This window comes from Hyperolius riggenbachi, chromosome 5 (assembly GCF_040937935.1).
Source record: "Hyperolius riggenbachi isolate aHypRig1 chromosome 5, aHypRig1.pri, whole genome shotgun sequence".
Classification (NCBI taxonomy): Eukaryota; Metazoa; Chordata; class Amphibia; order Anura; family Hyperoliidae; genus Hyperolius; species Hyperolius riggenbachi.
The window spans coordinates 158,398,218-158,425,440 of record NC_090650.1 but is presented as its reverse complement, the minus strand read 5'-3'; the positions used below and the strand labels follow the sequence as shown (position 1 = coordinate 158,425,440).

Here is a 27,223-nt window from a genome sequence, read left to right as displayed (position 1 = left end):
ACCTCCTGTCACCCCCCTAGCACTCCTATCCATCAGATCAGGCCCAATACAACCTGTCATCTAAGAGGCCACCCTGCTTATGACCGGTTCCACAAAATTCGCCCCCTCCTAGACCACCTGTCATCAAAATTTGCAGATACTTATACCCCTGAACAGTCATTTTGAGAAATTTGGTTTCCAGACTACTCACGGTTTTGGGCCCGTAAAATGCCAGGGCAGTATAGGAACCCCACAAGTGGCCCCTTTTTAGAAAAAAAAGACACCCCAAGGTATTGTTTGTATGTTAGGTGCATGACGAGTTCATAGAAGATTTTATTTTTTGTCAAAAGTTAGCGGAAATTGATTTTTATTGTTTTTCCACAAAGTGTCATTTTTCACTAACTTGTGACAAAAAAAAAAAATCTATGAACTCACCATACACCTAACGGAATACCTTGGGGTGTCTTTCTAAAATGGGGTCACTTGTGGGGTTCCTATACTGCCCTGGCATTTTAGGGGCCCTAAACCATGAGGAGTAGTCATGAAACCAAATGTCGCAAAATGTTTTGGGGTGTATTTTTACACATACCCATGCTGAGTGGGAGAAATATCTCTGTAAATGGACAATAGTGTGTAAAAAAATAAAATAAAAAAAATTGTCATTTACAGAGATATTTCTCCCACCCAGCATGGGTATGTGTAAAAATACACCCCAAAACACATTATACTACTTCTCCCGAGTACGGCAATACCACATGTGTGGCACTTTTTTGCAGCCTAACTGCGCTAAGGGGCCCAAGTCCAATGAGCACCTTTAGGCTTTACAGGGGTGCTTACAATTTACCACCCCCCAAAATGCCGGGACAGTAAACACACCCCACAAATGACCCCATTTTGGAAAGTAGACACTTCAAGGTATTCAGAGAGGAGCATAGTGAGTCCGTGGCAGATTTCATTTTATTTTTTTTTGTCGCAAGTTAGAAGAAATGGAAACTTTTTTTTTTTTGGTCACAAAGTGTCATTTTCCGCTAACTTGTGACAAAAAAATAAGATCTTCTATGAACTCACCATGCCTCAGTGAATACTTTGGGATATCTTCTTTCCAAAATGGGGTCATTTGAGGGGTATTTATACTATCCTGAAATTTTAGCACCTCATGAAACATGACAGGTGGTCAGAAAAGTCAGAGATGCTTCAAAATGGGAAAATTCACTTTTGGCACCATAGTTTGTAAACGCTATAACTTTTACCCAAACCAATAAATATACACTGAATGGATTTTTGTTTTATCAAAGACAGAATAACTTTCGGGCTCAAATGTATAGGAAATTTTACTTTATTTGAAAAATGTCAGCACAGAAAGTTAAAAAAGTCATTTTGTCAAAATTCATGTCTTTTTTGATGAATATAATAAAAACTAAAACTCGCAGCAGCAATCAAATAGCACCAAAAGAAAGCTGTATTAGTGACAAGAAAAGGAGGTAAAATTCATTTAGGTGGTAGGTTGTATGAGCGAGCAATAAACCGTGAAAGCTGCAGTGGTCTGAATAGAGAAAAAGGCTCTGGTCCTTAAGGGGTAGAAAGACTGTGGTCCTCCAGTGGTTAAAGGGAGAACTCAATGAAGCTTCATTGTATTGAGCAGTGAATGAAATTAAGATTTATAGTTTGTCTTTAAAATGTGCATTTCAATACTTATCAGAAGCAGGAACTTTAATTAGTTCATGGTCTTGGACGTAGATTTTACATCCCCTGCTGTGTACCTAGACACAGAAGATATGTCCTCGATTTAAAGAGCTGCCGACCACCGCGCATGCATGATCTGCTTTAAAGAGAATTTGAAGCGAAGCTGAAGAAAAAAACAAAAACAAAAAACAGATAAACACCTAAGAAGAGGGAAGGCTCTGGGGTCCTATAGAGCCTTTCCGTTCCTCTCCTGATCCCCTTGTTCCCCAGAAGGCTCCTCCATGGGGAAGTCCTTGGGAGCCCAAGTGCTCCCGAAGACAGACTGCTCCATACTGAGCAAGTGCACAAGAGAGCGGGATTGTGCATGTGCATTACGGAGCGGCACGTCTTCAGAAGCACTCGGGCTCCCGAAGACTTGGGCAGGCGCAGAAAGCGTTGGAGATTGCCAACGGGGAAAAGGAACGGGAAGGCTCATTAGGACCCAGAAGCTCCCCCTCTCCTTAGGTAGGTATCCGTTTTTTCTCATTTAAATTTCACTTCAGACTCCCTTTAACAGTGAATGATAGCTGCTATTGCAAAATACAAAACTACCATCACTATACTGAGGGTTCTGAAGATGGTATCAATTAAAGTACGGACTAATTGGTCTGGTATTTTTACAGTGCATAATCATGCATTTTAACAGAACACTAGGTACTTAAAAGGAACACTATCAATCTACATATTTTTTTCAATTGAGATAGAAATTGTTTGGGAAGTGCTGTTAAGAACTGGTGTATACATGTCACTGGCAACCTCTGTTTACCCTTATCAAAATACTTTCAAACTTTACTGACGCCAAAACTGACAGAAGAATGAGCCATGAGGAGAGGGGAAATTCCCCTCACACTTGATCAGTTAATCCTGTGTGTAACTGTGTGAGAGATAGAGTAAGCTCACAGCTTTTGTCACAGCTTTTCATACTGTTTTTGCTTTCAGAGAAAAATACTCTGTTGTCTGATATGCAACACTGGCTCTGCACTGAAGCAGACACCCCTTCTGCAATTGATTTGTCGCAATATAGCTAAATCCTACTCTCTATAAATTAAAGCTTTTGCCTTTGATATTTAACATGAAAAGTAGGAAAATGTTTACACCGCTACTTAGACATTATTTGTACATTGTCATTTTAGAACACTTGGGCATTGATAGTATTCCTTTAAAACATACTTACTGTAATAGATGTAAGAAGTCTTTTGGGAGTGATTGCCTTAAAGAACAAAAAAAAAATGAAAAAAAAAAAAAAACTAACCATTTTCCATGCTTTTTTTAAATAGAAAACAATTGAATACTAAATAGACAATAAAAACAACTTACAGAGAACCTTATGCAGGTATTTTAAATCTTAAGAGAACACAGAGGCATGTTCTTGCATAATTACATGCCTGTGTGTCTGTATTGCTGCCTCTAGTCCCCCCGGGGTTGCTGTGCCCCTCTGAAAAAAGTGCCAGGCTAGCAACAATCTACTTGTCGCTAGCCTTGTATTTACAGGCAGCCTGTCATTCTATATCGGTTCCCCCGCTGCAGCCCGCCTCCGTGAGCTTCCTCCAATCGGAAGCTAAGCCGCGACCCAGGAAGTACCTTCCGACTCAAGGTAGCTCAGGGAGGCTGGCCACGGTGGGGGAACCCAGATAGAATGACAGCCTGCAGGTAAATACAAGGCTAGTGACAAGCAGATTGCCACTAGCCTGGTGCTTTTTTCAGGGAGAAAAACTTTTCAGGAAGGAACATAACAGTGGGAACATTAGAGAAAACGCCTACCCTGCTCTCGGTTTCATCATTCACTGCTCAGCCTGCTTTTTAAACATGTGAGCACAGCAAGATCAGAGCTCATCCCCCTGTCACACTCAACTGCTCTCAGTCAATCAATGAGGAGCAGGAATGTGGGATAGGTGATGACAAGTTACCTTTTCGTGGGCAATGTACCAAATAGAGACAGGCTGACAGATGACTTATTACAGAAGAAACATTGCTGATTGGATTGGAGAGCTTGCACTGCAGGGTGAGGTTCCAGGCTGCACAATGAACACAGGGCATTTTGTGGCAGACAATCCTAACAGTGCTGCACCTCAAACGTCATTATCAGTATTTGGGCAATCTAAAAGTATAAAATGAAAATTGACAACATTCACCCCAAATGCAAGTAGTGATGCTCTCCGGGGGGTGTTAACCTTACCCAGCATACGTCTTCTTGCATTCGTCCCACGGTGTCTCCCACGCTGCGTTCCAAGCCGCGTCACGTGACTACAAACACTTTCTCCTTCTGGGTTGAAGGAGGAAGCGTTTGTAGTCACATGACGCGGCTTGGAACACAGCGTGGGAGGCGCTGTGGGACAGATGAAAGATGACGTATGCTGGGTAAGTTTAACCCCTCCCCCACCTGCATTAATTAAGAGGATAAAATCCAAATGAAATTCATTCGGATTTCATCAGTCGCTCGTCGCTGAATGCAAGTTAATAGGTAGTCCCTAGACATAGCTTTCAGCAACGCAGACTACACACTGCAATAAAGTCAGCTATTTGATATGAGCCTGAGGCATTACATTAGACATACAGTAATTTTACCTTTGTCTTTACAGCTTTTTTTCTCTTATCATTTGTAGAGCCATCTTTCCTTTGAACCTAAAAGTATAGAGCATTGCAGTTAAAGCTAAAAAACAACACACGCACACCAACACACACACACCACATAACTTACCAAGCTGTACACGTCAATGTTTATTTCAAAATCATTGGAAACATCCTCACTAAAAAAAAAAAAATAAAAAAAAAAAATTAGCATCACCCATTTTTGTTTTTGTTTTTTTAAAACGTGCATTCCTATGTTTCAGTGTATGCATTACTACATGGCCATTTGCATTTATTATTGAACAGCATAAGTTGGGCACACATTACATGTAATGATATAACAGAAACAAATACACTCACAGAGTAAATGTAGTGGGGAACGTTAGAGCATCACTCTTCATTGAACTAGAAATGCTGGCAAGAGGAGTTGCCACCATATTTTCTGCTCCTCCTCGAATTATTATGAAGAAGTAGTAGTTTTCTGAATCTACAGGAGTAAAATATCACAATCAAAACATTGTTTGGTTGAAAAAACAAAACACAAAAAAAAAAAAATACATCAGTCCATCAAACTCAACCAGGAAAAAAAAATAAAAAAATAAAAAGACCAAAAAGGTAGCCATTAACAGTACAATGGGTTTGTAGCGTTAGATTGTCAGGTAGTCTATTGACCTGGTAATACAATTTAACTTTGATCTGACTCTTATGCAGCTGATCCTATATACTTGAAAAAAAGAGAGTCATTGAATTGCAATAATTTGAATATGGCCTATACACATTGCCTCATGACTATGCCTTAGAGGGGTTCTCTGGTATCTGTAAAAAAAATCTAAAAGTAACACTTACCTGGGTCTTCTATCGGCCCCTGCAGCCGTAATGCCCCATGCCGTCCTCCTCCGATGCTCCGTTCCCCGCCGCCGGTAACCTGCGGATTATTCATCTAACTAGACGAATAGAACTGTGGCTACAAGTCCACGCGTGGGAGTGAGCACGCAATTCTATTTGTCTAGTTATACAAATAAATAGCAGGTTACCGGCGGCAAGGAACGGAGCATCCAAGGAGGATGGCGCGGGACATTACAGCTGCAAGGGCCGATAGAAGCCCCAGGTAAGTCAGTTTGAGCTATTTTACAGATACCAGAGAACCCCTTTAAGCGCTTTGTTCTTATTTGTTGTTCAATTTGTTCGCTCTTTACAACTACTTTCTGTAAGATTTTCTAAATAGGTTTCAACAAACTTTAAATTGGGAAAAAAATTTAAAAATAAAGGTGCTCATAGAGTCAAACACAACATTCAATTAAAAAAAAAAAAATCTACAAAAACACTCCAACAAGAGATACTACTGCTCATAATTAAGAAAAGTTTAAATGTATAAAGCCAATTTAAGTTTAACCATTATCTATGCCCAGTTACCAACAATAAATTTGCTATCTTGCACATCAGGCGAATTCCCAGTATAAATTGTGAACTTTCTGGAGTTTGGCTGCATTACTACAGTAATTGCGCTTGCCTATCAATTATGTATTGATATAGGTTTGAAAATAATCTTATTTCTCAGCATCAACATGGGTTTACTAAAGACAGGTCCTGTTTGACTAACATGCTCAGCTTTTATGAGGTAGTGAATGCTAATATGGATATTGGGGATGCTGTAGATGTGATATACTTGGACTTTGCAAAGGCCTTCGACACTGTTCCCCACAAAAGTCTGGTGTAAGGCGCATGCGCGGTGCCGGAGGGAACGGATGTGATCCTCTGTAGCTCCGCTCCTCGGCAGCCTTCCACAGCCAAATTTAGCACTGCTTTTTGCACCAACGGCTCTAAGATTCTGGGGGAATACTCCTAAGTATGTCTAGAAGAGGAAAGGGGAAGGAAGACGCGAATATAAAAGCTCCAAAGGCAACTAAGAATCTCGCTACCCGAACTCCCAAGCGCGCCAATCGAACCAAGATGGCTGACGGAGCTCCCCAGACTCCTCGGAGCAACATGTCTACTCCGGACAGACAGTATCCCTCGACCACAGGAACCCAACCAGGACTGGATCAGCCACCGTCGCCCCCACCGAACCACGATGATCTCCTAGCCAGCATCCAACGAGTGTTCAGAGCTGAACTACAGGAGGCGGTCAGAAATATCACCGCGGAGTTCCGCGAACTTGGTGGCCGCGTGGATGCCCTTAAACAGCAAGCTGACTCTATAGCGGATGCTCTCGAGATGGATAAACAAGACATTGACAATCACACTGAAAAGATTGACCTTCTAGAACTAAAACTTGAAGACATGGAGAACCGCAGCGGACGAGCAAATATAAGAATAAGAGGCCTACCGGAATCATTTACGGACCTAAAGCCAGTGGCTCTTAACCTTTTCAGCAATCTGCTACCACAGATGGACGCAGGCTCTTTTCGCATGGTCCGCATCCACAGAGCGCTGGCGAAGCCATGGAATCTAGACCTACCCCAGGACATCGTCCTGAAGCTACAGTTTGAGGAGGTTCGGGATCTTATTCTGGATGCTGCTCGCAACCTAACCGCCCTTCCTGGAGTACCGAGTACCGTGCAGCTATATGCGGACCTGGCGCCAACCACGATACAGAGACGGAGGGCCCTCCGCCCGATCACCCTCTCCCTTCAAAAAGCTGACATCCGCTATCGATGGGGCTTCCCATTCTACCTGGCCTTCACGCATGGAGGGGAAACCTACACCTGTCGCACGCCAGAGGAAGGCCGAAGACATCTGGAAGTTGCCGGGATAGCGCTAGAACCCATGCCCACGGTCCCTCTACCCCAGAGACCGACCCGACCTTCACGGGTCTGGTCCGTAAGGCGCTCCCGCCAAAGGAACAGACCAGATCCCACCGCTTGAGGCCTACTGGGAAACCAAGCTGAGAAACCAAGCTGACCTCCCAACCTACATGTGGTCCGTCCGACTCATTTAAGGTGACCCTGGCCCTACCGGAGACACTATGGCCATGATCCTGTAAGTACTATTTGCCCTACTCTTACTAGATAGCTCCCGCTTCTAAAGACTTCCAAGACTCCTTCTCACCACCATCTTAGTACCCCTAATTGGCAAGGATCTTGCACATGGCTGTACCCGCTATGAGAACTAGCTTTAATGTAGCACCTATAAGGCACATATAATGTCTTACATTAATAGCTTTACCATCACTAACTCTGGGAGCAATGACACCGCCCTATATCACCCAGCTATACCCTGCAATGAACTATTTGCTAAAGTAAGCATCCATTGGAGTCTATGGAAGGACTTGTGACCCCTGCAATGATACCTGATCGTATATAGGATCTCTAAGATTTGCAAAGGAGAGATTGTTTGCTCACGGTATTCGATTGCAAACCTCTAGAATTATTCTCATGACAGAGACTTTCCAGAGAACTTTGGGCCCATTTCACATATTTTATCTATGTTCCACTTTCATTCATGTGCACTTTTACCCCTCTTTTTCAAGATATATGCCACCAAAAGGTCTACATTGCCCTCAATCTTGGGCCAGGGAACATTAAGACATACGCTATCTATGTTATAAATATGGTTCTCATCTTTTCTCATGTCTACATTTCATAGCTCTCGCTCCTCTCTTTTCTACCTCTCACTCTACATTTCACTACTTTGCCTTTGGGAAAAATCCCATCTTTAAGCAACCCACTAGATGGTGCTGTTGATCTATTATTGCTATAATAATACTGAGTTTAATTTGTTTACTAATCTCTAATGGAGGGCTGCTGAGGGAATATAGTGCTGCCTCCTAATTAATGGTCCGAGTTGTCAGACTATTATTATTGCTGGCAATCCGCACCATTACCCAGAGGATTGTTTATTCCTCTTTACCTGGGAAAGTACTATGTTATATGTTGGATCAAGTTGGTCCAGTTCTTTGTTCTTTTATGACACAGGTTTTCTTTAATACTTCGCAAAGTCTATGCAACGGTTATGGAGAAGGAGGCACAGTGACCCAGCGCTGTTTTTCCCCCAACAATGACTAACCTGAATAGAACATCCCATAGTGCAAGAGGGTTCAATTCTCCTCAAACACCGCAAGGCATTCATAGATTACTAAAAATGTCACCCTGACATTATCTGTGTCCAGGAAACACTTTACAAAAACATCTGCCCCAAGATATTTACATAGTCACTATCAGAGACACTTTGCCTCCTCCTCCTCCAGCACAAAACAGAGGGGTTTTAACCTTATTAAAAAATACCCTTCTTGATGCAGATAAATGCATAACAGATGACGATGGGTGTTATATTATCTTGATTGGACTATACAATCGCAGCAATACTATATAATAAGTGTATATTCACCCCCCGAGTCCCCTATGAAAGTGATAAAAGAGATGACAGATAAACTACATGACCTACTTCAGGGAATAATAGTCTGGGCGGGCGATTTCAATATCGCCCCTAATTCCTCACTAGATAGATCCATCCTATCGCACCTGTACAACCAGGCAAAAGCAATTGTCTGCCTCTTTAACTAAAGCAATGGCAAGTGTCCAAGTGGTCGATACCTGGAGGGAGCATAACTCTCTGAGTAGAGGATATATCTTTTACTCTACAGCTCATCAGACCTACTCCAGAATCGATATTCTATATAGCTCAGCATCGATAATACCTAATTTGATCTTCTCCAGACATGTTATCAGCTCCTGGTCTGACCACGACATTGTTTGGACTTCTTGTAGTTCTTTATCTACCCCGCTAACACGCCCCCCCCCCCCCCCCCCCCCCCCCCGGAGGCTGAATGAAAGTCTTCTAAATGATAATGAAACTATACTGGATCTAGAAGAGAAACTTCAAGACTATTTCCAACTAAACGATAACAATAACATCAAACAACAAACAAAGAACATTTATATTGCGCTTTTCTCCTGGCGGACTCAAAGCGCCAGAGCTGCAGCCACTAGGACGCGCTCTATAGGCAGTAGCAGTGTTAGGGATACTTGCCCAAGATCTCCTACTGAATAGGTGCTGGCTTACTGAACAGGCAGAGCCGAGATTCGAACCCAGGTCTCCTGTGTCAAGAGGCAGAGCCCTTAACCATTACACTATCCAGCCACATCAGGCTAGATATTCTCTGGCTGGCCCACAAGCCTGTTATTAGGGGACATCTGATCAAAATTGCCTCCCAAAAAAAAACGCTCCAAGACAGAAAAGCAATTGAATTTAGAACAAACTGTCCCAGCTCCGGAGAGCACATGCATACTACCCCTCCAGATATCTCCAAAAACAAATTAACGACATACAAGCTCAAATAGAGATTCTCCTTTCTGCTCGCACAGAAAAAGCAATCAGGTGGACAAGGTCCAAACAATACTTCCAGTATAACAAACCAAACACTTGGCTGGCCAGAAAATTGCGCTGCACACCATCAATCAATAAAATACTAAAAATACTCACTAAATCAGGAACTATAACTTCCAACCCACTTCAGATACACCAAGAATTTGCAGATTACTACAAACAACTGTACTCAGCTAAACCCCCCACTATGGGAGATCCTGCATTACCCCCTTTTTTCCAACATTTGAGAACCACACATCTATTACCAGAGAAATCTCAAGCCCTTCACGTCCCAATAACAAACCTAGAGATCCAACTAGCCATCAAAAAACTCAAAACGGGCAAAGCCCCAGATGGGTTCTCAGCCCCTTACTATAAAAAAATTTAAGTATTAGCTCCTTAACTCAAACGCCTGTTCAATTCCATCTTAGATGGAAAAGAACCCTCACCCGAATTTCTCCAATCCACTATAACAGTCATCCCCAAAGCACAAAGAGACCCACTCGATGTTAAAAACTATAGGCCAATATCCCTGCTTAATTTGGACTATAAATTATTAACCGCGGTACTAGTAGCAAGACTGAACAAAGTCCTAAATCCCTTAATCCACAGAGACCAAGTGGGGTTTATCCCCCTACGACAGGCCCCTGACAATGTCAGGAAGGTGATTAACCTTATACATATAGCGAACTCCCACAAACAACCACTCGCCTTACTTTCTCTCGACATGGAAAAGGCATTTGACACCACTGACTGGCCCTTCATGCTCATTGCCTTACAAAAAGCAGGAATTAAGGGAGCTTTTCTCCAAGCAGTTCAATGCCTTTACTCTCACCCCACTGCTCAACTTAAACTGCCCTCAAACACTCCTAACATCATACCTATACAACGAGGCACTAGACAGGGGTGCCCCCTGTCCCCCGCAATTGTTTTAATTATCGAGCCCCTTGCTAACAAAATTAGATCTTCGATCGATATACAAGGCGTTAAGATTGGATCATCAGAATATAAGGCTAATTTATTCGCAGATGACCTCACACTGACCTCCCCCCACACTTCTGTCCCCAACCTTCTTAAAATTGTCAAACAATTTGGGAATATCTCTGGATTATGCTTAAATATTAAAAAAAAAAAAAAAATCAGAAATCTTATTGACTAACCTTCCCACGCAAAGCACGTCGTCTCTGGCAGCCAGTTTAGGCCTACAAATCAGAACCAACTATCTGACCTACTTGGGTATCAAAATATCTGCGGATCCCAAAAACTTATTTGCCCTTAATTATAAACCAATGATTGCTGAACTACAACGAGAACTCTCTAGATGGAACTCTCCCTCCATCTCCTGGACTGGTCGCATACAAGCAATCTGCATGAATCTTTTACCCAGTCTGTTATACTAATTTAGAACCCTTCCTATCCAAGTCACTAAGTCATCGCTCAAGAACCTTCAAACACTTATCCTCAAATTTATATCTAACAATAAAAAGAGCAGAATTAACCAAAAAATAATGTCTATGAATAGGCACAGGGGAGGGTTGGGAGTCCCAAGTCTTTTTAACTATTATCGAGCTGCCCAAATGGCTCAACCACATTCCCAATTCAATCGCCCACTTTGGGCAGATATTGAAGATGCTCTACTTTATCCGGCATCCTTCTCCTCTCTCCAATAGTCGCTACATATTTCACCGGCAAAATACATAGCTAAAATCACCCTTAACTGCACAATCACTAAAAATTTGGAACCGTATCAAATTAAGTAGAAATTTACAATCTACTCTCCCCAGACTACTCCCGATTCTAAATAACCCAACTTTTCCACCAGGACTCGAAGCTCGAGCATTCCAGTGGTGGACCTCACAAAACTTAACCACCATAGAAAAACTACTTATCAATGACAGAATCCCCTCTTGGCCCCAATTCTGTGCAGCTATCTCCCTGCCCCCTAATGAATATTTCAGAGCCAGACAAATTTTCCACTATCTTAAATCCTTCCCAATTGAACCTAATGCCACGCTTTCTCGTACCCCATATAAAGCCTGGTGCTCCCTTCGACCCTTGGAAGGGAGGACTGATTTCATATGTCTACTCAGTTATCTCTCAACCTCTCAAATTCACTAAACTAAAAGCCATGGCTGACTGGGAATCAAATTTCGGTATAGCACTATCCGATAAACAGTGGACAAAATGCTGTCTCACTCCAAAGGCAGTAACTATTACTCACACAGAGACACTATAAAAAAATACTACATCGAACCTACCTAACACCGCAGAAACTCCACCTATTTTCCAGCTCCACATCACCAAAATGTTTCAGAGGTTGTGGCCAAATAGGGGACTTCGCTCACATCTGGTGGTACTGTCCAATAGCACAGAAGTTCTGGGAAGAGGTCACATCCGCCATTAGTACGGCACTAGAGATTCCATTATCTCCTGAACCATTTCAATTATTATTGGGAAACAAGCCACAAAAATGGAAATTTCCCCAACATCGGCTAGCTCAGCATATTGCCAAAGCTGCAAGATTGCATATAGCGAGACAATGGCAAAAGCCTACACTCTCACTAAATTTGGCTGACCTCATAGTAAGGGACATCCTAATCTCTGAAGGACTTCTGGCAATCCTCAATGATACTACCTTATCTTTCGCAAGAACCTGGCAACCCTGGCTCGCGGCCGCAGCCTCAACAGGTTTAAGATCCTGTGCCCTATCCTTCTAACCTAGTATAATACCTGCATTTGTACCTGATAACCAACCATCTATTTCCTGTGTCATATTATCCTCTTAATGTTATTGTCATATGCAACAAATGCACTCAATGCATCTAAATTACTGTTCTGCCCTTTGCGAAGGGCTTGACCAATTGCATGCTTGTTTTCTATTGAAAATGTTCAATAAAACTTTTTGAAACTAAAAGTCTGGTGCAAAAGTTGAGGATGCAAGGACTGGGGAAAGAGTGTGTGCATGGATAGGGAACTGGCTAATGGACAGAAAACAAAGAGTTGTGGTCAATGGATCGTACTCAAAATGGGAGACTGTTAGCAGTGGGGTCCCACAGGGGTCTGTACTGGGTCCAGTGCTCTTCAATTTATTTATTAACCACTTTACCCCCGCGCGTACGGATTTCTCCGCCCCTTTTTTCCCCGCGCGTACGGATTTCTCCGCCCCTTTTTCCATCCTTTCACCCCCAGGGACGGAGAAATCCGTACTTTGCGCACTCCCGCCGCTGTCCGCGCTCCCGCTCGTAAACACGCCGCCCGCCGCTAGTAAACACGCCGCCGCCCGCCCAGAGATCAACGAACGGGAAAATCCATTCCCGTTCGTTGATCTAAGCCCCGCAATGATCTGCTGCCGCTCGGCTGAGCAGTGCGATCATTGTGAAAAAATAACAAAGTCCCAGCCTCTTTCTACTTCCTGCAAGCGTCCGGAAGGACCCTTGCAGGTCGCATGAAACAAATTGGTAATGTTGCCATCTTGTGGCCAAATAGTAAAACTACACCCTAACCATTTTTTACACACAAATAAACTTGTTTTGCACAAAAAATTAACTCCTTACCTCCCACACTCCAATTTTTTATTTTTTTTTGTAATTAAAAAAAAAATAAAAAATGTACAATTTAAAAAAAATACATAAATAGTTACCTTAGGGACTGAACTTTTTAAATATTTATGTCAAGAGGGTATAACACTGTTACTTTATAAACTATGGGCTTGTAATTAGGGATGGACGCAAAACTGAAAAAAATGCACCTTTATTTCCAAATAAAATATTGGCGGCAAACATTGTGATAGGGACATAATTTAAACGGTTTTATAACCGGGATAAATAGGCATACACATTTAATGGGTTTTAATTACAGTAGCATGCATTATTTAAAAACTATAAAGGCCGAAAACTGAAAAATAAATTTTTTCCCACATTTTTTACTATTTTCCCATTAAAACACATTTAGAATAAAATTATTCTTGGCATAATGTCCCACCTAAAGAAAGCCTAACTTGGTGGCGAAAAAAACAAGATATAGTTCATTTCATTGCAATAAGTAATGATAAAATTAAAGACGAATGAATGGAAGGAGCGCTGAAAGGTGAAAATTGCTCTGGTGGTCAGGGGGTAAAACCCCTCAGTTGGGAAGTGGTTAATGACCTAGTAGATGCAGTAGTGAGCAATGTTGCTATTTTTACAGATGATACAAAGTTGTGCAGAATCATCAACTCTCAGGAAGATAATGTCATATTGCAACAGGATCTGGATAGGATGGCTATATGGGCACATAAATGGCAGATGAAATTCAATGATGAAAAATGTAAACTCATGCATTTTGGTCGTACCAATGGTCTAGCACCATACAAAATAAATGGGAGACAGTTGGGGACATCAAACTTGGAGAAGGACTTAGGAGTACTCGTCGACAACAAGTTAAATAATCGTACTCAATGCCAAGCCGCTGCAGCTAAAACTAACAAAATTTTGGGATGCATTAAAAAGGAAATAAAAACTTGAGATGCTAGCATAATATTGCCCGTTTAAAGAGACACTGAAGCGAAAAAAAAATTATGATATTATGATTTGTATGTGTAGTACAGCTAAGAAATAAAACATTAAGATCAGATAAATCAGTCTAATTGTTTCCAGTACAGGAAGAGCTAAGAAACTCCAGTTGTTATCTCTATGCAAACAAGCCATTAACCACCCTGGCGTTCTATTAAGATCGCCAGGGCGGCTGCGGGAGGGTTTTTTTTAAATAAAAAAAAAAAAAACTATTACATGCAGCCAACTGAAAGTTGGCTGCATGAAAGCCCACTAGAGGGCGCCCCGGAGGCGTTCTGATCGCCTCCGGCGGCCAGAAGTAACACGGAAGGCCGCAATGAGCGGCCTTCCGTGTTTTGCTTACTTTGTCGCCATGGCGACGAGCGGAGTGACGTCATGGACCCGCACTGCGGCGGCGATCAGGCAGCACACGCGGCTGGCAAAGTGCCGGCTGCGTGTGCTGCTTTTTATTTGATGAAAATCGGCCCAGCAGGGCCTGAGCGGCAGCCTCCGGCGGTGATGGACCGCCCGGCTGGTTAACTCTCCGACTAATGCTGGATACACACGGTGCGTTCGCGCACTCGATTTCCCGCTCGATTCCCGTCGATTCGTTTATTTCCAACATGTCCGATTTGGATTTCGATGGATCGTTAGGTCGATTCGCATGCAAAGTATGCCGAATCGACCTAACGATCCATCGAAATCCAAATCGGACATGTTGGAAATAAACGAATCGACGGGAATCGAGCGGGAAATCGAGTGCGCGAACGCACCGTGTGTATCCAGCATAAGTCTTGGAGAGGGCTGTTATCTGACTTATTATCTCAACTGTAAGTGAACTGTTTACTTTTTCTCTGCTAGAGGAGATATCATTACTTCACAGACTGCTCTGAAAGACTCATTTTGAATGCTGAGTGTTGTGTAATCTGCACATATTATAGAATGATGCAATGTTAGAAAAAACACTATATACCTGAAAATAAAAGTATGAGAATATTTTGTTTGCTGCTAATCTAGTAATTATTCATAGTACACAACCAATTCACTATATCATTTTTTTTTTTTCGCTTCAGTGTCTCTTTAACTCTCTAGTAAGGCCACATCTGGAATATGGAATTCAGTTCTGGGCACCACATTACAAAAAAGATATTGCAGTTTTAGAGCAGGCGCAGAGACTAGCAAAAAAATTGATACGTGGGATGGAAGGTCTCGCTTACCAAGAAAGGTTAGATAAACTGGGTTTATTTAGTCTAGACAATAGACGCCTTAGACGAGATCTAATTAACATGTATAAATACATCAGAGGACAATATAATAGCTTGGCGGATGAGCTTTTTGTCCCTAGGCCTTCTCAAAGGACTAGAGGACATGATCTGCGCATGGAGGAAAAACGTTTTAGCCATTTATTTAGGAAAGGGTTCTTTACAGTAAGAGTGATTAAGATGTGGAATGCATTGCCACAGGAAGTCGTTATGGCAAACTCTATACCTGCATTTAAAGGGGGCTTAGATGCTTTCCTTGCGTCGAAAGACACCCATGGCTACAATTACTAGGTAATGCCTAATGATGTTGATCCAGGGATTTTATCTGATTGCCATCTGGAGTCGGGAAGGAATTTTTTTCCCTTTTGGGGCTAATTGGAGCATGCCTTGTAAGGGTTTTTTTCTCCTTCCTCTGGATCAACAGGGATATGTGAGGGAGCAGGCTGGAGTTGTACTTTGTACTGGTTGAACTCAATGGACATAGGTCTTTTTTCAACCACAATAACTATGTAACTATGTAAGGTTAGCAAAGACAGGCAAGAAGCAATGTCTTTGTAATAATAAATCCAATATTTGTATAGCACTTTTCTCCTGTCAGCACTTGTGAGGCACCCTCTACAGCGCACTCAGTAGGCAGTAGCAGTGTTAGGCAATCTCCTACTTAAAGTGAACCTTAAATCAGAAAAAAAAAAAAAAAGTTTTACTCACCTGGGGCTTCTACCAGCCCCTGCATCAGTCCTGTGCCCTCGCAGCCACTCACTAATCCTCTGGTCCCCCGCTGCCAGCTAGTTTCATTCTTGCCGACAGGCCCGACAGGACTGGCCACGCGTAGCTTTTTCTGCATTCCCAACTGCAATTAGCGCTATTGCAAAAAAAAAAAAAAAAATACGCATTGCCGCATATCTATGCGTTCGTAATGCGGCAACGCATATTTTTATACACGTTGCGGCCCGCAATAGCGCTAATTGCAGTCGGGAATGCGGAAAAAGCTACGCGTGGCCAGTCCTGTCGGCAAGAATGAAACTAGCTGGCAGCGGGGGACCAGAGGATTAGTGAGTGGCTCCGAGGGCACAGGACTGCTGCAGGGGGCTGGTAGAAGCCCCAGGTGAGTAACACTTTAATAGGTGCTGGCTTACTGAAAAGGGAGAGGAGAGATTTGAACCCAGGTCTCCTTTTACGCTCTGTGCTTCCCCCACACTGACTGCGGCACTCTGTAACTCACCGACCCACCCAGCAATGGCTCTCTCCATGATTGGCTGCTGTACTGTAGGTGGAATCCACTATTGAATGCAGGGCTGTGGAGTCAGTACAAAAATCATCCGACTCAAATGACTCCTCAGTTTATAAAACCGATGACTCCAGGTACCCAAAAATTGCCCTGACACCTTGACTGACTGCATAGCCCTAGTTGCCCAACAAGAACATTGGTGGCTGGTTAGAGCAACGGTTTCTCCCCACCAATTGCAGCACTCCCACTCTCCAGCGGCAGCAGTACTGTACACTTCTCTGTGATTTCAGGGTTCTTGCTTGAACAGGTTATCAAGCAAAGGCAGCACGGTACTACTGCAGATCACAGAGAGCGCCAGTCATGGTAGTGAAACATTTGCTCTATCCAGCAACAATGACATTTCAGGCAACAGCAGAGTCCACCCGCAGTACCGCTAATTATCAGGGAGAGAGCTGCTGCCAGGAGGGCGAGTTACAAAGCACTGCAGCCCCTGTCCTGAAACAGACGTGCTGTGTTGTTGCACACAGAAGGGGGGGGGGGGGGGGGGGGTAGAGATAGCCTGGCTATATTTGCACCATAAAACACACTCGCTCATCTTATATTATTTCATCTCATATTATATTATCTCTACCATTGACATTTCCAAGGTGCATGACCTTACATTTATATACATTAAATTTTAGCTGCCACCTGTCTACCCATATGCCCATGCGGTCAAGATTTAGTAAACCTCTGTTGAGCTGCAATGAGATTATTCTGTGCTATAAAGTCTTGTATAGCATCCCTTAAAGAGGCGCTTAAGTCATAAAAAAAAAAAAAAAAAAAAAAAAGTGTTTTACTCACCTGGGGCTTCCCTCAGCCCCCTGCAGCTGATCGGTGCCCTCGCTGTGTCTCTGCGATCCTCCCGTCCCAGCCAGCGGCTACTTCCGGTTTCGCCATCGGGACCCGACAGGCTGGGAACGCGAGTGATTCTTTGCATTCCCAGCCACAATATCGCCCCCTATACTGCTATTGCGGCCTTCCTTGCCGCAATAGCAGTATAGGAGGCGATATTGTGGCTGGGAACACGAAGAATTACTCGTGTTCCCAGCCTGTCGGCGAAACCGGAAGTAGCCGCCGGCGGGACAGGAGGATCGGAGACACGGCGAGGGCACCGATCAGCTGCAGGGGGCTGAGTGAAGCCCCAGGTGAGTAAAACTTTTTTTATGAGTTAAGGTTCACTTTAAGGTGCGTACACACGCACTACGGCCGCCAATGACGGGTCCGTCAGACCCTCCCGCTGGGCGGACTTTCAGACGACAGTAGCGCATGTGTACGCACTGTCTGCAGACTGATAAGGCTGTCTCTGAACGATCCGCCGGGCGGATCGCTCAGAAACAGCCTCATCAGTGCGCCGACAGCGTGTACACACACGCTACTGTCGCCTGAAAGTCCGGCCAGCGGGAGGGTCTGACGGACCAGTCGTTGGCGGCCGTAGTGCGTGTGTACGCACCTTTAGAAAACCTTCAGTTTACAAACAACTGACGTTAAGGTTACAGGTCTGTAGTTTCTAAGTTCTGATCTTTTTACTTTCTTAAAGCGGAATATAACCCTGCATTTCAACTTTGCTCTAAAACATTATTTACAGCATATATGCAAAAAGCATTTTTTTTTTTTACTAGACCAGCATTGGAAGGGTTAAACAGAGGTTTAAAGTTCCGTGGAGAGATATGCAGAAGTTCAGATTGTTACATTCTATTTAGTCAAATGTATCTATTGAAAAATGTTACACACTCTTTGGCTGTCCTCCAGCTCCTTCTCAGTGAGAAAGAGTCACATTCAACACTTAGATACATTTATGTAAACAAAATGTATCTATGTCAGCTTCTGATGTGTCTGCAGAAATCTCCAGGAATTTTAAAGCTCTGTGTAACCCTTCCAATGCTGGTCTAGTAAAAAAAAAAATGCTGGTTGCATATAATATACTGTAAATAATGTTTTAGAGCAAAGTTGAAATACAGGGTTATATTCCGCTTTAAAGAGAACCCGAGGTGGGAATTACTTTTACTATTGGGGCACAGAGGCTGGTTGTGCGCACTAAGACCAGCCTCTGTTGCCCCATCGTGTGCCTCCATGTCCCCCCTGCTCGCCGCTATACCCCCCGCATTGCTGGCTGTGTCGCCAGCTCAATGTTTACCTTGCGCTGTCAGTCAGCGCCGCTCCCCCGCCTCCTCCGCATCGGCGCCACCCGCCGCGTCACTTCCCTCCTATCAGCGGGAGGGAAGGGACACGGGCGGGTGCGCCGATGCGGAGGAGGCAGGGGAGCAGCGCTGACTGACAGCGCAAGGTAAACATTGAGCTGGCGACACGCTGCGTGTCGCCAGCAATGCGGGGGGTATAGCGGCGAGCAGGGGGGACATGGAGGCACACGATGGGGCAACAGAGGCTGGTCTTAGTGCGCACAACCAGCCTCTGTGCCCCAATAGTAAAAGTAATTCCCACCTCGGGTTCTCTTTAAATGGGGGAAAACAGCTGTGTATGCCAGTCATAGGGTACTGGCTTGCTTGAAAGAGAGTCATAAAAAATAAGATAAAGTGGCCAATTGATAACTGAACTCAACTTTCTTAATACTGAAGTGGATGCCATCTCTGCCATGATCCTTATTCATCTACATTTCCTGCAATATTAAATTCATGCTGAATGAGGTAGGTTGAAGATTAAAATCTGCAAATTTAGTAGCGGTCTCTCTGAAGGACAATTTTAACCACTTCCTACCATGGGCTGAAGGGTTTAAATGCATGTGAAAGAGCACGCAAGCTCCTGCGTCACACACTCTTAAATAGAATAGTTGGACTTTTATAAACACCTTATTTGCACTAAAAGTGCACTAATAAAATATTTGTAAAAACGTAAATTTTGCATGAAGTGGTTAAAATATGGTTATAGGGCTTGAATCTTCATACTGTGCAACTAATATAGAGGTGATTTATCTAAGATTTCTGTTACCTGCTCTCTGAGAGGTGCTGCAGATAAAATCTGGCTTCAGAGGTAGAAATATTTCAGAAACAGATATCAGGCCTCTTGACGGAGTGCTCTCATGAGTTGAATGCAGTGGCTTCTTCTGTGGGCCCTCACTCTTTAGTTTATTAATCTCAGCAAGTAAAACTGCTCGTTTTTCAGCTATAAAAGAAAAAAAAAAAAAGTAACCATGTTAGTTCTTTGTTTGGTGAATTTGCAGTGTTCATCAAATGATGGGGGGAAAATAAAGGAAACAAGTTCAGGAATATTCTTGGTTCTTGAACTTTGTCTTCTCCCTCTAAGCTTCACAGGTCGTATTACTATCAGAATTTGCTTTATTCGATATTAGTTGGGCTCTAAGGGGATATTATTATTCCTGTGCGTTACAATAGGTACTCACTTGCAAACAGTAACAAGCGCTCAGCCTCTGCTTCTGTTGGAGTTCCTTTTCCGTGCTCTTCATCTACACAGCAATTAAGAGCTTGGCTAGCTTGATGAATCACAGTTTGCTGCAGATTAATTTCATTATTTAGTACCTGGAAAAATAAAAAAAAGGAAACAAAAGTAAAGCCTATGGTATCTAGAATGGAGTTTCAGAATCATCTGAAATAAGCCCATTTTACTGTGTATCCTTTGTTGACCACGGTTAAAGAAATAAGTCTAATATTTCCAGTACAGGAAGAGTTAAGAAATTCCAGTTATCTATGCAAAAGAACCGTTGAGAGCCACGACTTTTCAAAGTCGCAGAGAGCTCTGTCTTCTGAATCTCAAGTGCGAGTCACTGTATTGTTTTTTCTTCTGCAGAGGACAGTTCAAAGGTCCACTAGCCTGCTCTGTAAAATCATTTAGAATGCTAAGTAGTGTGTGAGTGTGAACTGCAAATGTTGAATGATGCAATGTTATAAAAAAACAAAACTAACGGAAAATAAAAATGAGAATATTTTCTTTGTTACTAATGCTCTAGTAATTATCCGTACTACACAACCAATTATTTATTTATTTATATTTATTTTTTTTGCTTTAGTGTTCCCCCCCCTCCCCCCTAAACTTCTTTATACTTACTACATAAGTTGGGCTCTGGCTATTGCTTGCATCCAAATTGCTCAAGGAGCACTTCTATAGCCATATTTCACACTACTGCCTATGGTAGCGCCCATATCACTAGCACCATGCAGTTTCTAATATACCTGTCTTGCCCAGGGCTGCAGAGTCAGTACAAAAATCCTCAGATTAGGATTCCTCCGACTCCTCTAATTTGCATATTACAATCTTGTTGATTGAAAGTATGTAACATAAAATGCATCTCTTAACTGCCAATGCTTAGGAATTTTAAAAGACAACTGAACTAAGAGGGATATGGAGGCTGCCATATTTATTCCCTTTAAAACACTACCAGTTACCTGGATACCCAGCTGATCATCTGCCTCGAATACTTTTAGTCATAGACTTAGGCCGTGTTTACATCACACGCGCTTCCATACGCATTTGGAAGCTCGTATGACGTAACATGCAAGAAGGGCATAGAGGGCCCTTCTGCCGTTCACATCAAATGATGTGCTTACGTATTCCTGCATGCATTTTGCCCGCAAGCGCAGAGCTGACCCATTTACTGTCAATGGATGGGATCAACAGTGCAGCAGGTAGCAGCGCAGATGGTGTGCAATCATACACGTTGCGTTCCAATCGCACGGCCATTTGCACTGCATAGATGTGAATGAGGCCTAAAACTAGTGTCTTGGTAAGAGTACTTGTAGAAGGTACAGACAGGAACAAAGAACATCTATCAGGCCCTAGGCTGCAGCAGGACAATGACCCAAAACACACCAGCAAATCCACCTCTGAATGGCTGAAGAAAAACAAAAAGAAGACTTTGGAGTGGCCTAGTCAAAGTCCTGACCTGAATCCTATTGAGATGTTGTGGCAGGACCTTAAAAAGGCGGTTCATGCTAGAAAACCCTCAAATAAAGCTAAATTACAACAATTCTGCAAAGAAGAGTGGGCCAAAATTCCTTCAGAGCGCTGTAAAAGACTAGTTGCAAGTTATCGCAAACGCTTGATTGCAGATATTGCTGCTAAGGTTGGCCCAACCAGTTATTAGGTTCAGGGGGCAATTTCTTTTTCACACAGGGCCATGTAGGTTTGAGGTTTTTTTTTCTCACTAAATAATAAAAACCATCATTTAAAACTGCATTTTGTGTTCAATTATGTTATCTTTGACTAATAGTTGAGCAGAAACATTTAAGTGTGACAAACATGCAAAAGAATAAGAAATCAGGAAGGGGGCAAATAGTTTTTCACACCACTGTATATATACACACACACACATACATACACAGGTGCATTCCCATCTAGAAGTTCTATTTCAGTTCTATAAGAAATCAATTTTGTTAAATTTAATGCTGTCCACTCTTTGGCTCCTTTGAATTGGAAGTCACTTTTTCTCCCTCCCCTTATGCTAACTTAGAAGAATCGGTCGTCATTTCGCATGACAGGACTAAACAATACTTATTACATGGGCTGCCTGAATTGAGTTCCAATGATTACAAAGCAGTCATGAGGACTGTGGGTTAATTGCTTTTGACATGGTTTCTCCCATGTGCATCTCTTTCCACCTCTTTTTTTTTTTTAAATCCAGGGCCTATCTATCCACTCTAGCGAATGTCATTGTTGCACACCGATTGCCGCATGGGACCCAGGTGAGCGCCTTTTTCATAGGGTGCATACACACATCAGACCATAGTCTTTGGAAAATAAACGATCACAGACCAATTTTACCCCCTTCCATGTAGTATGAGAGCCATACCTACACAGTCTATTGTATTGAGCTGAACTCCCCATCAGATAGAAATCTTTGCAAGATGCTGTGCACATTCAACAGATCTGTTCCTGCAAAAGATCCGTTGCTGCAAAATGCATTCATAGTCTATGATGTCTGCAGACGTGTGCGTGTGTCACACACACACACACACACACACACACACACACACACACACACACACACAGTTCTTTTATTGACCAGAAAAAAAAAAAATTGTACAGGCACACAGTTTCGAGATTAAACTTTGGGCAGCAGATTGGGGAGGGCTGACGATCCACCTGCGCTGAAACCATCTAGCACTTTTGTTAGTGCTGAATGTTTGGGGCCTTATCCATGCCTGTGGTGCAGTGAGTGCTTACATGTAATTAAGGGGTCCACATTTGGAAAGGGGTTTGAGATTAAGCACTTCCTCACCTGCCAGAGTATCTAGGCTGTATTTGCTTTCTTTACATCCTGGGGGTCTCAGAGACTTCGACTTATATTTATTTTTGTGACCTTACAGGTACATTTTCCAGATGCCCCTGCTAAACCGCCGCCATCGCACCGCTAAACGGGGGTCCCTTCACCCCCAAACCCACCCCCGCAATAGTTGGTCGTAGAGTTGGTCGTTCGTGGAGGCAGGGCTAACGGCTGCAGCCCTGCCTCCAGTCGCGTCTATCAGCGGCGCATCGTCGCCTCTCCCCCGCCCCTCTCAGTGAAGGAAGACTAAGAGGGGCGGGGGAGAGGCGGAGATACGCGCTGACAGACGCGCGTGGGGCAGGGCTGCGGCAGTTAGCCCTGCCCCAACCAGGAAGCGCTCCCCCACTGCACCGAGGTGATTTGGGGGTGAAGGGACCCCCGTTAAGCCACGAGATAGCGGCGTTTTAGCAGGGGCAAACATGCCCCTGCTATCCCCTGCTATCTATGAGGTCTGAAGCGAGATTTATTCTCGCTTCTGACTCTCTTTAACACTACCTGTTATGGTTTATTGTTTATGGTCATGTGACCTGTTTACCATGATGTAATTTCCTGCTTCAGGCAGGCACTAAGTTTGGTGAACTGGGATCATGTACTACTAGGAAAGGACATTGAAGGGAAATGGCAAGCTTTTAAAATTATTAATCAATATTGTAGTAAATATATCCCATATGGAAACAGAGTCTAGGAATAAAAATAAATAAAAAGAAAATGGATGAATGGAAAGGTTAGAGATAAAATGAAGTGGAAAAAGAATGCCTATAAGGTCCTAAAACAGGAGGGGACCGAGGCTGCATTAAGCAATTATAAGGAGTGCAATAAAAGTTGTAAAAAAGAAATTAGGCAGGCAAAGATAGAAGCTGAAAATCAAATTGCTAGGGATATCAAATCTGCCCTAAAGAAATTCTTAAAAGTACATCAACTCAAAAAAAAAAAAAAAAAAAAGAAAGAAAGGAAAACATCACGGTTGCAAATTACAGATGCAGAAGAGTCTCAATCTTCCAATTGTAATATTAAAGTGGAATATAACCCAGTATTTCTTCTTTGCTCTTACAGCATATACGGTAATATACTAACAATTTTTTTTTTTTTGTAAAAGAGCATTTAAAAAGGTTACATCACAGGACTGACTTTCTCCTGCAGGGGCTGCCACATCGCAACTGGTGATTAGCTTATCTTCTGTATACATTCTTTACTTGATACAATTAAGTAAACATTCTCTGGATGTGCAGACTTATGCTAATGAGTCCTGAACTGAAACACAGGTCAGAAAGCACTGATGGCTGCATTTAAAACAGAATTACAACAGTTATGAATAAAATGCACCAGCAGCTTTCAAAATAAAACAAACAACTTTGGGAAGTTATAATTTATAAATGAATTATAATACTTGCGCACAAAAGCAAATAAGATAATTGTATGGGTTATAAAAAGTAGGAAAAACACATTTTTGTTGAATATTTTGTCAGAGCTTTAAACCGCTTTAAATACTTAATGAAGAGTTAACTTAAAATGAACCTCCGGACTAAAAATCTACTCAGCAGAACTGAAAAGGCTTGGTGTTTCTTTAACAGCTTCCCAGCATCAGAAGTTTGTTTGTCTTACCAAAGCACCATTTTTAGCTAAGCTCCACCTATCAAAGAAAAAAAGCCCAGGCTTTTTTTCCTTGATGCTGTGCAGAGCATGATGGGATTTCCTATGTTATTCACGTTGCCTAGCAACTGGAAGAAAGGTTTATAACACAGGACAGTTGGAACTGTGTCTCATGCTCCCTGTCACCTCCTTTCAACCAAAAAGATGGCTGCCATGAAATCAAACATTTGCCTGTTCTTTTAAAACAGGGTGGTTAAGAGATTATATTACTTATCTATTTTAATTAACATAACTAATGTAACTTAATGACAGTATGTTTGTTTAGACTGGAGTTCCTCTTTAAGGAAGAAGTGAAGGCAATTAATTTAAAATTAAAAATTGACAAGGCACCTGGGCCGGATGGCATGCATCCTCGGGTCCTAAGAATTAAGTTAAGTTATCGATAAACCCCTTTATCTTATCTGTTGTGACTCTTTCAACTGGCAGAGTTCCAGTTGATTGGCATACAGCCCACATTTTCCCATGATTTAAGAAGGGCAAAAAAAATCAGATCCAGGAAATTATAGACCTGTAAGCTTAACATCATTTGTAAGCAAACTATTTGATGGGTTGCTAAGAGATACTATACATGACTTCATAGTAGAAAATAATCTTATTTCTCAGCATCAGCATGGGTTTACTAAAGACAGTCCTGTTTGACTAACATGCTCAGATTTTTTTTGATGTAGTGAATGCTAATGTGGATATTGGGAATGCTGTAGATGTGATATACTTGGACTTTGCAAAATCATTCGACACCGTTCCCCACAAAAGTCTGGTGCAAAAGCTGAGGATGCAAGGACTGGGGAAGAGTCTGTGTGCACGGATAGGGAACTGGCTACCAGTGCAGAGGTTGCTCAGGAATGGCGGCAGCAGGCAGGTTGTGGTCAATGGATCATATTCAAAATGGGTGACTGCTGGCAGTGGGGCCCCACAGGGGTCAGTACTGGGTCCAGTGCTCTTCAATTTATTTATTAATGATCTAGTAGATGCAGTAGAAAGCAATGTTGCCATTTTTGCATATACAAAATTGTACAGAATCAACTCTCAGGAAGATAGTGACATATTGCAACAGGATCTGGATATGATGGCTATATGGGCACATAAATGGCAGATGAAATGCAATGCTGAAAAATGTAAACTCATGCATTTTGATCGTACCAATGGTCTAGCACAGGCATGGGCAAACTCGGCCCTCCAGCTGTTACTGAACTACAAGTCCCACAATTAATTTGCCTTTATGAGTCATGACTGTGGCTTTCAGACTCCTGCATTGCATTGTGGGACTTGTAGTTCCATAACAGCTGGAGGGCCAAGTATGTCCATGCCTGGTCTAGCGTCATACAAAATAAATGGGATACAGATGGGGACATCAAACTTTAAGGACTTAGGAGTACTCATCGACAACAAGTTAAATAATCGTATTTGATGCCAAGCCGTTGAAGCTCAACATTTTGAGATGCATTAAAAAAGGAAATAAAAACTCGAAATGCTAGAAGAATATTGCCCGATTTAACTCTCAAGTAAGGACACATCTGGAATATGGAGTTCAGTTCTGGGCACCACATTACAGGAAAGATATTGCAGTTTTAGAGCAGGTGCAGAGACGGGCAACAAAACTGATACAAGGGATGGAAGGTCTCACTTACCAAGAAAGGTTAGATAAACTGGGTTTATTAGTCTAGAGAAAAGACGCCTTAGAGGGGAACGAGTTAACATGTATAAATACATCAGAGGGCAATATAAAAGCATGGCGGATGAGCTTGCCTAGACCTTCACAAAAGACTACAGTCCTGGCCAAAAGTTTTGAGAGACTGTCAAAAATATTGGAAATGAGAAAAGTTGGTGCTTAAGTTTTTATAATAGCAATTTGCATTTACTCCAGAATGTTATGAAGAGTGTTCAGATGAATTGCATAGTCGTCCTTTGCCATTAAAATTAACTGAATCCCCCCAAAAAAACTTCCCACTGCATTTCATTGCTGTCATTGAAGGACCTAGTAATAGTCTTGTTAACTCAGGTGAGAATGTTGACAAGCACAAGGCTGGAGATCATTATGTCGGGCTGATTGGGTTAGAATGGCAGACTTGACATGTTAAAAGGAGGGTGATGCTTAAAATCATTGATCTTCCATTGTTAACCATGGTGACCAGCAAAGAAACATGCAGCCATCATTGCGTTGCATAAAAATGGCTTCACCGGCAAGGATATTGTGGCTACTAAGATTGCACCTAAAGCAACAATTTATAGGATCATCAAGAACTTCAAGGAAAGGTTCAATTCTTGTTAAGAAGGCTTCAGGGCATCCAAGAAAGTCCAGCAAGCGCCAGGATCGTCTCCTAAAGAGGATTCAGCTGTGGGATCAGAGTGCAACCAGTGCAGTGGTTGCTCAGGAATGGCAGCAGGCAGGTGTGAGCGCATCTGCGCACACAGTGAGGCGAAAACTTTTGGAAGATGGCCTGGTGTCAAGAAACCACTTCTCTCCCAAAAAAACATCAGGGACAGATTGATCTTCTGCAGAAAGTATAGTGAATGGACTACTGAGGACTGAGGCAAAGTCATAGTCTCCAATGAAGCCCCTTTCCGATTGTTTGGGGCATCTGGAAAAAAGCTTGTCAGGAGAAGAAAAGGTGAGCGCTACCATCATTCCTGTGTCATGCCAACAGTAAAGCATCCTGAGACCATTCATGTGTGGGGTTGCTTCTCGTCCAAGGGAGTGGACTCCCTC

The 27,223-nt window shown here is 42.7% G+C and overlaps 1 protein-coding gene across 3 annotated transcripts in view; it reads right to left on the bottom strand.

Annotated features, from left to right (window-relative positions):
• Nucleotides 1-27,223, bottom strand: part of ANLN (anillin, actin binding protein) — a 98,225-nt gene that overhangs the window by 19,289 nt on the left and 51,713 nt on the right. For 2 of the 3 annotated variants that reach the window (XM_068236397.1, XM_068236396.1), the window contains exons 13-18: nt 19,990-20,125; nt 19,578-19,751; nt 4,630-4,756; nt 4,400-4,448; nt 4,267-4,323; nt 2,876-2,911 (exon numbers count right to left, since the gene is read on the bottom strand). In XM_068236397.1, the coding sequence (XP_068092498.1) occupies nt 2,876-2,911; nt 4,267-4,323; nt 4,400-4,448; nt 4,630-4,756; nt 19,578-19,751; nt 19,990-20,125 (579 nt within the window). The remainder of the gene's footprint in view (nt 1-2,875; nt 2,912-4,266; nt 4,324-4,399; nt 4,449-4,629; nt 4,757-19,577; nt 19,752-19,989; nt 20,126-27,223) is intronic. The other variant, XM_068236399.1, reaches the window with a different exon arrangement.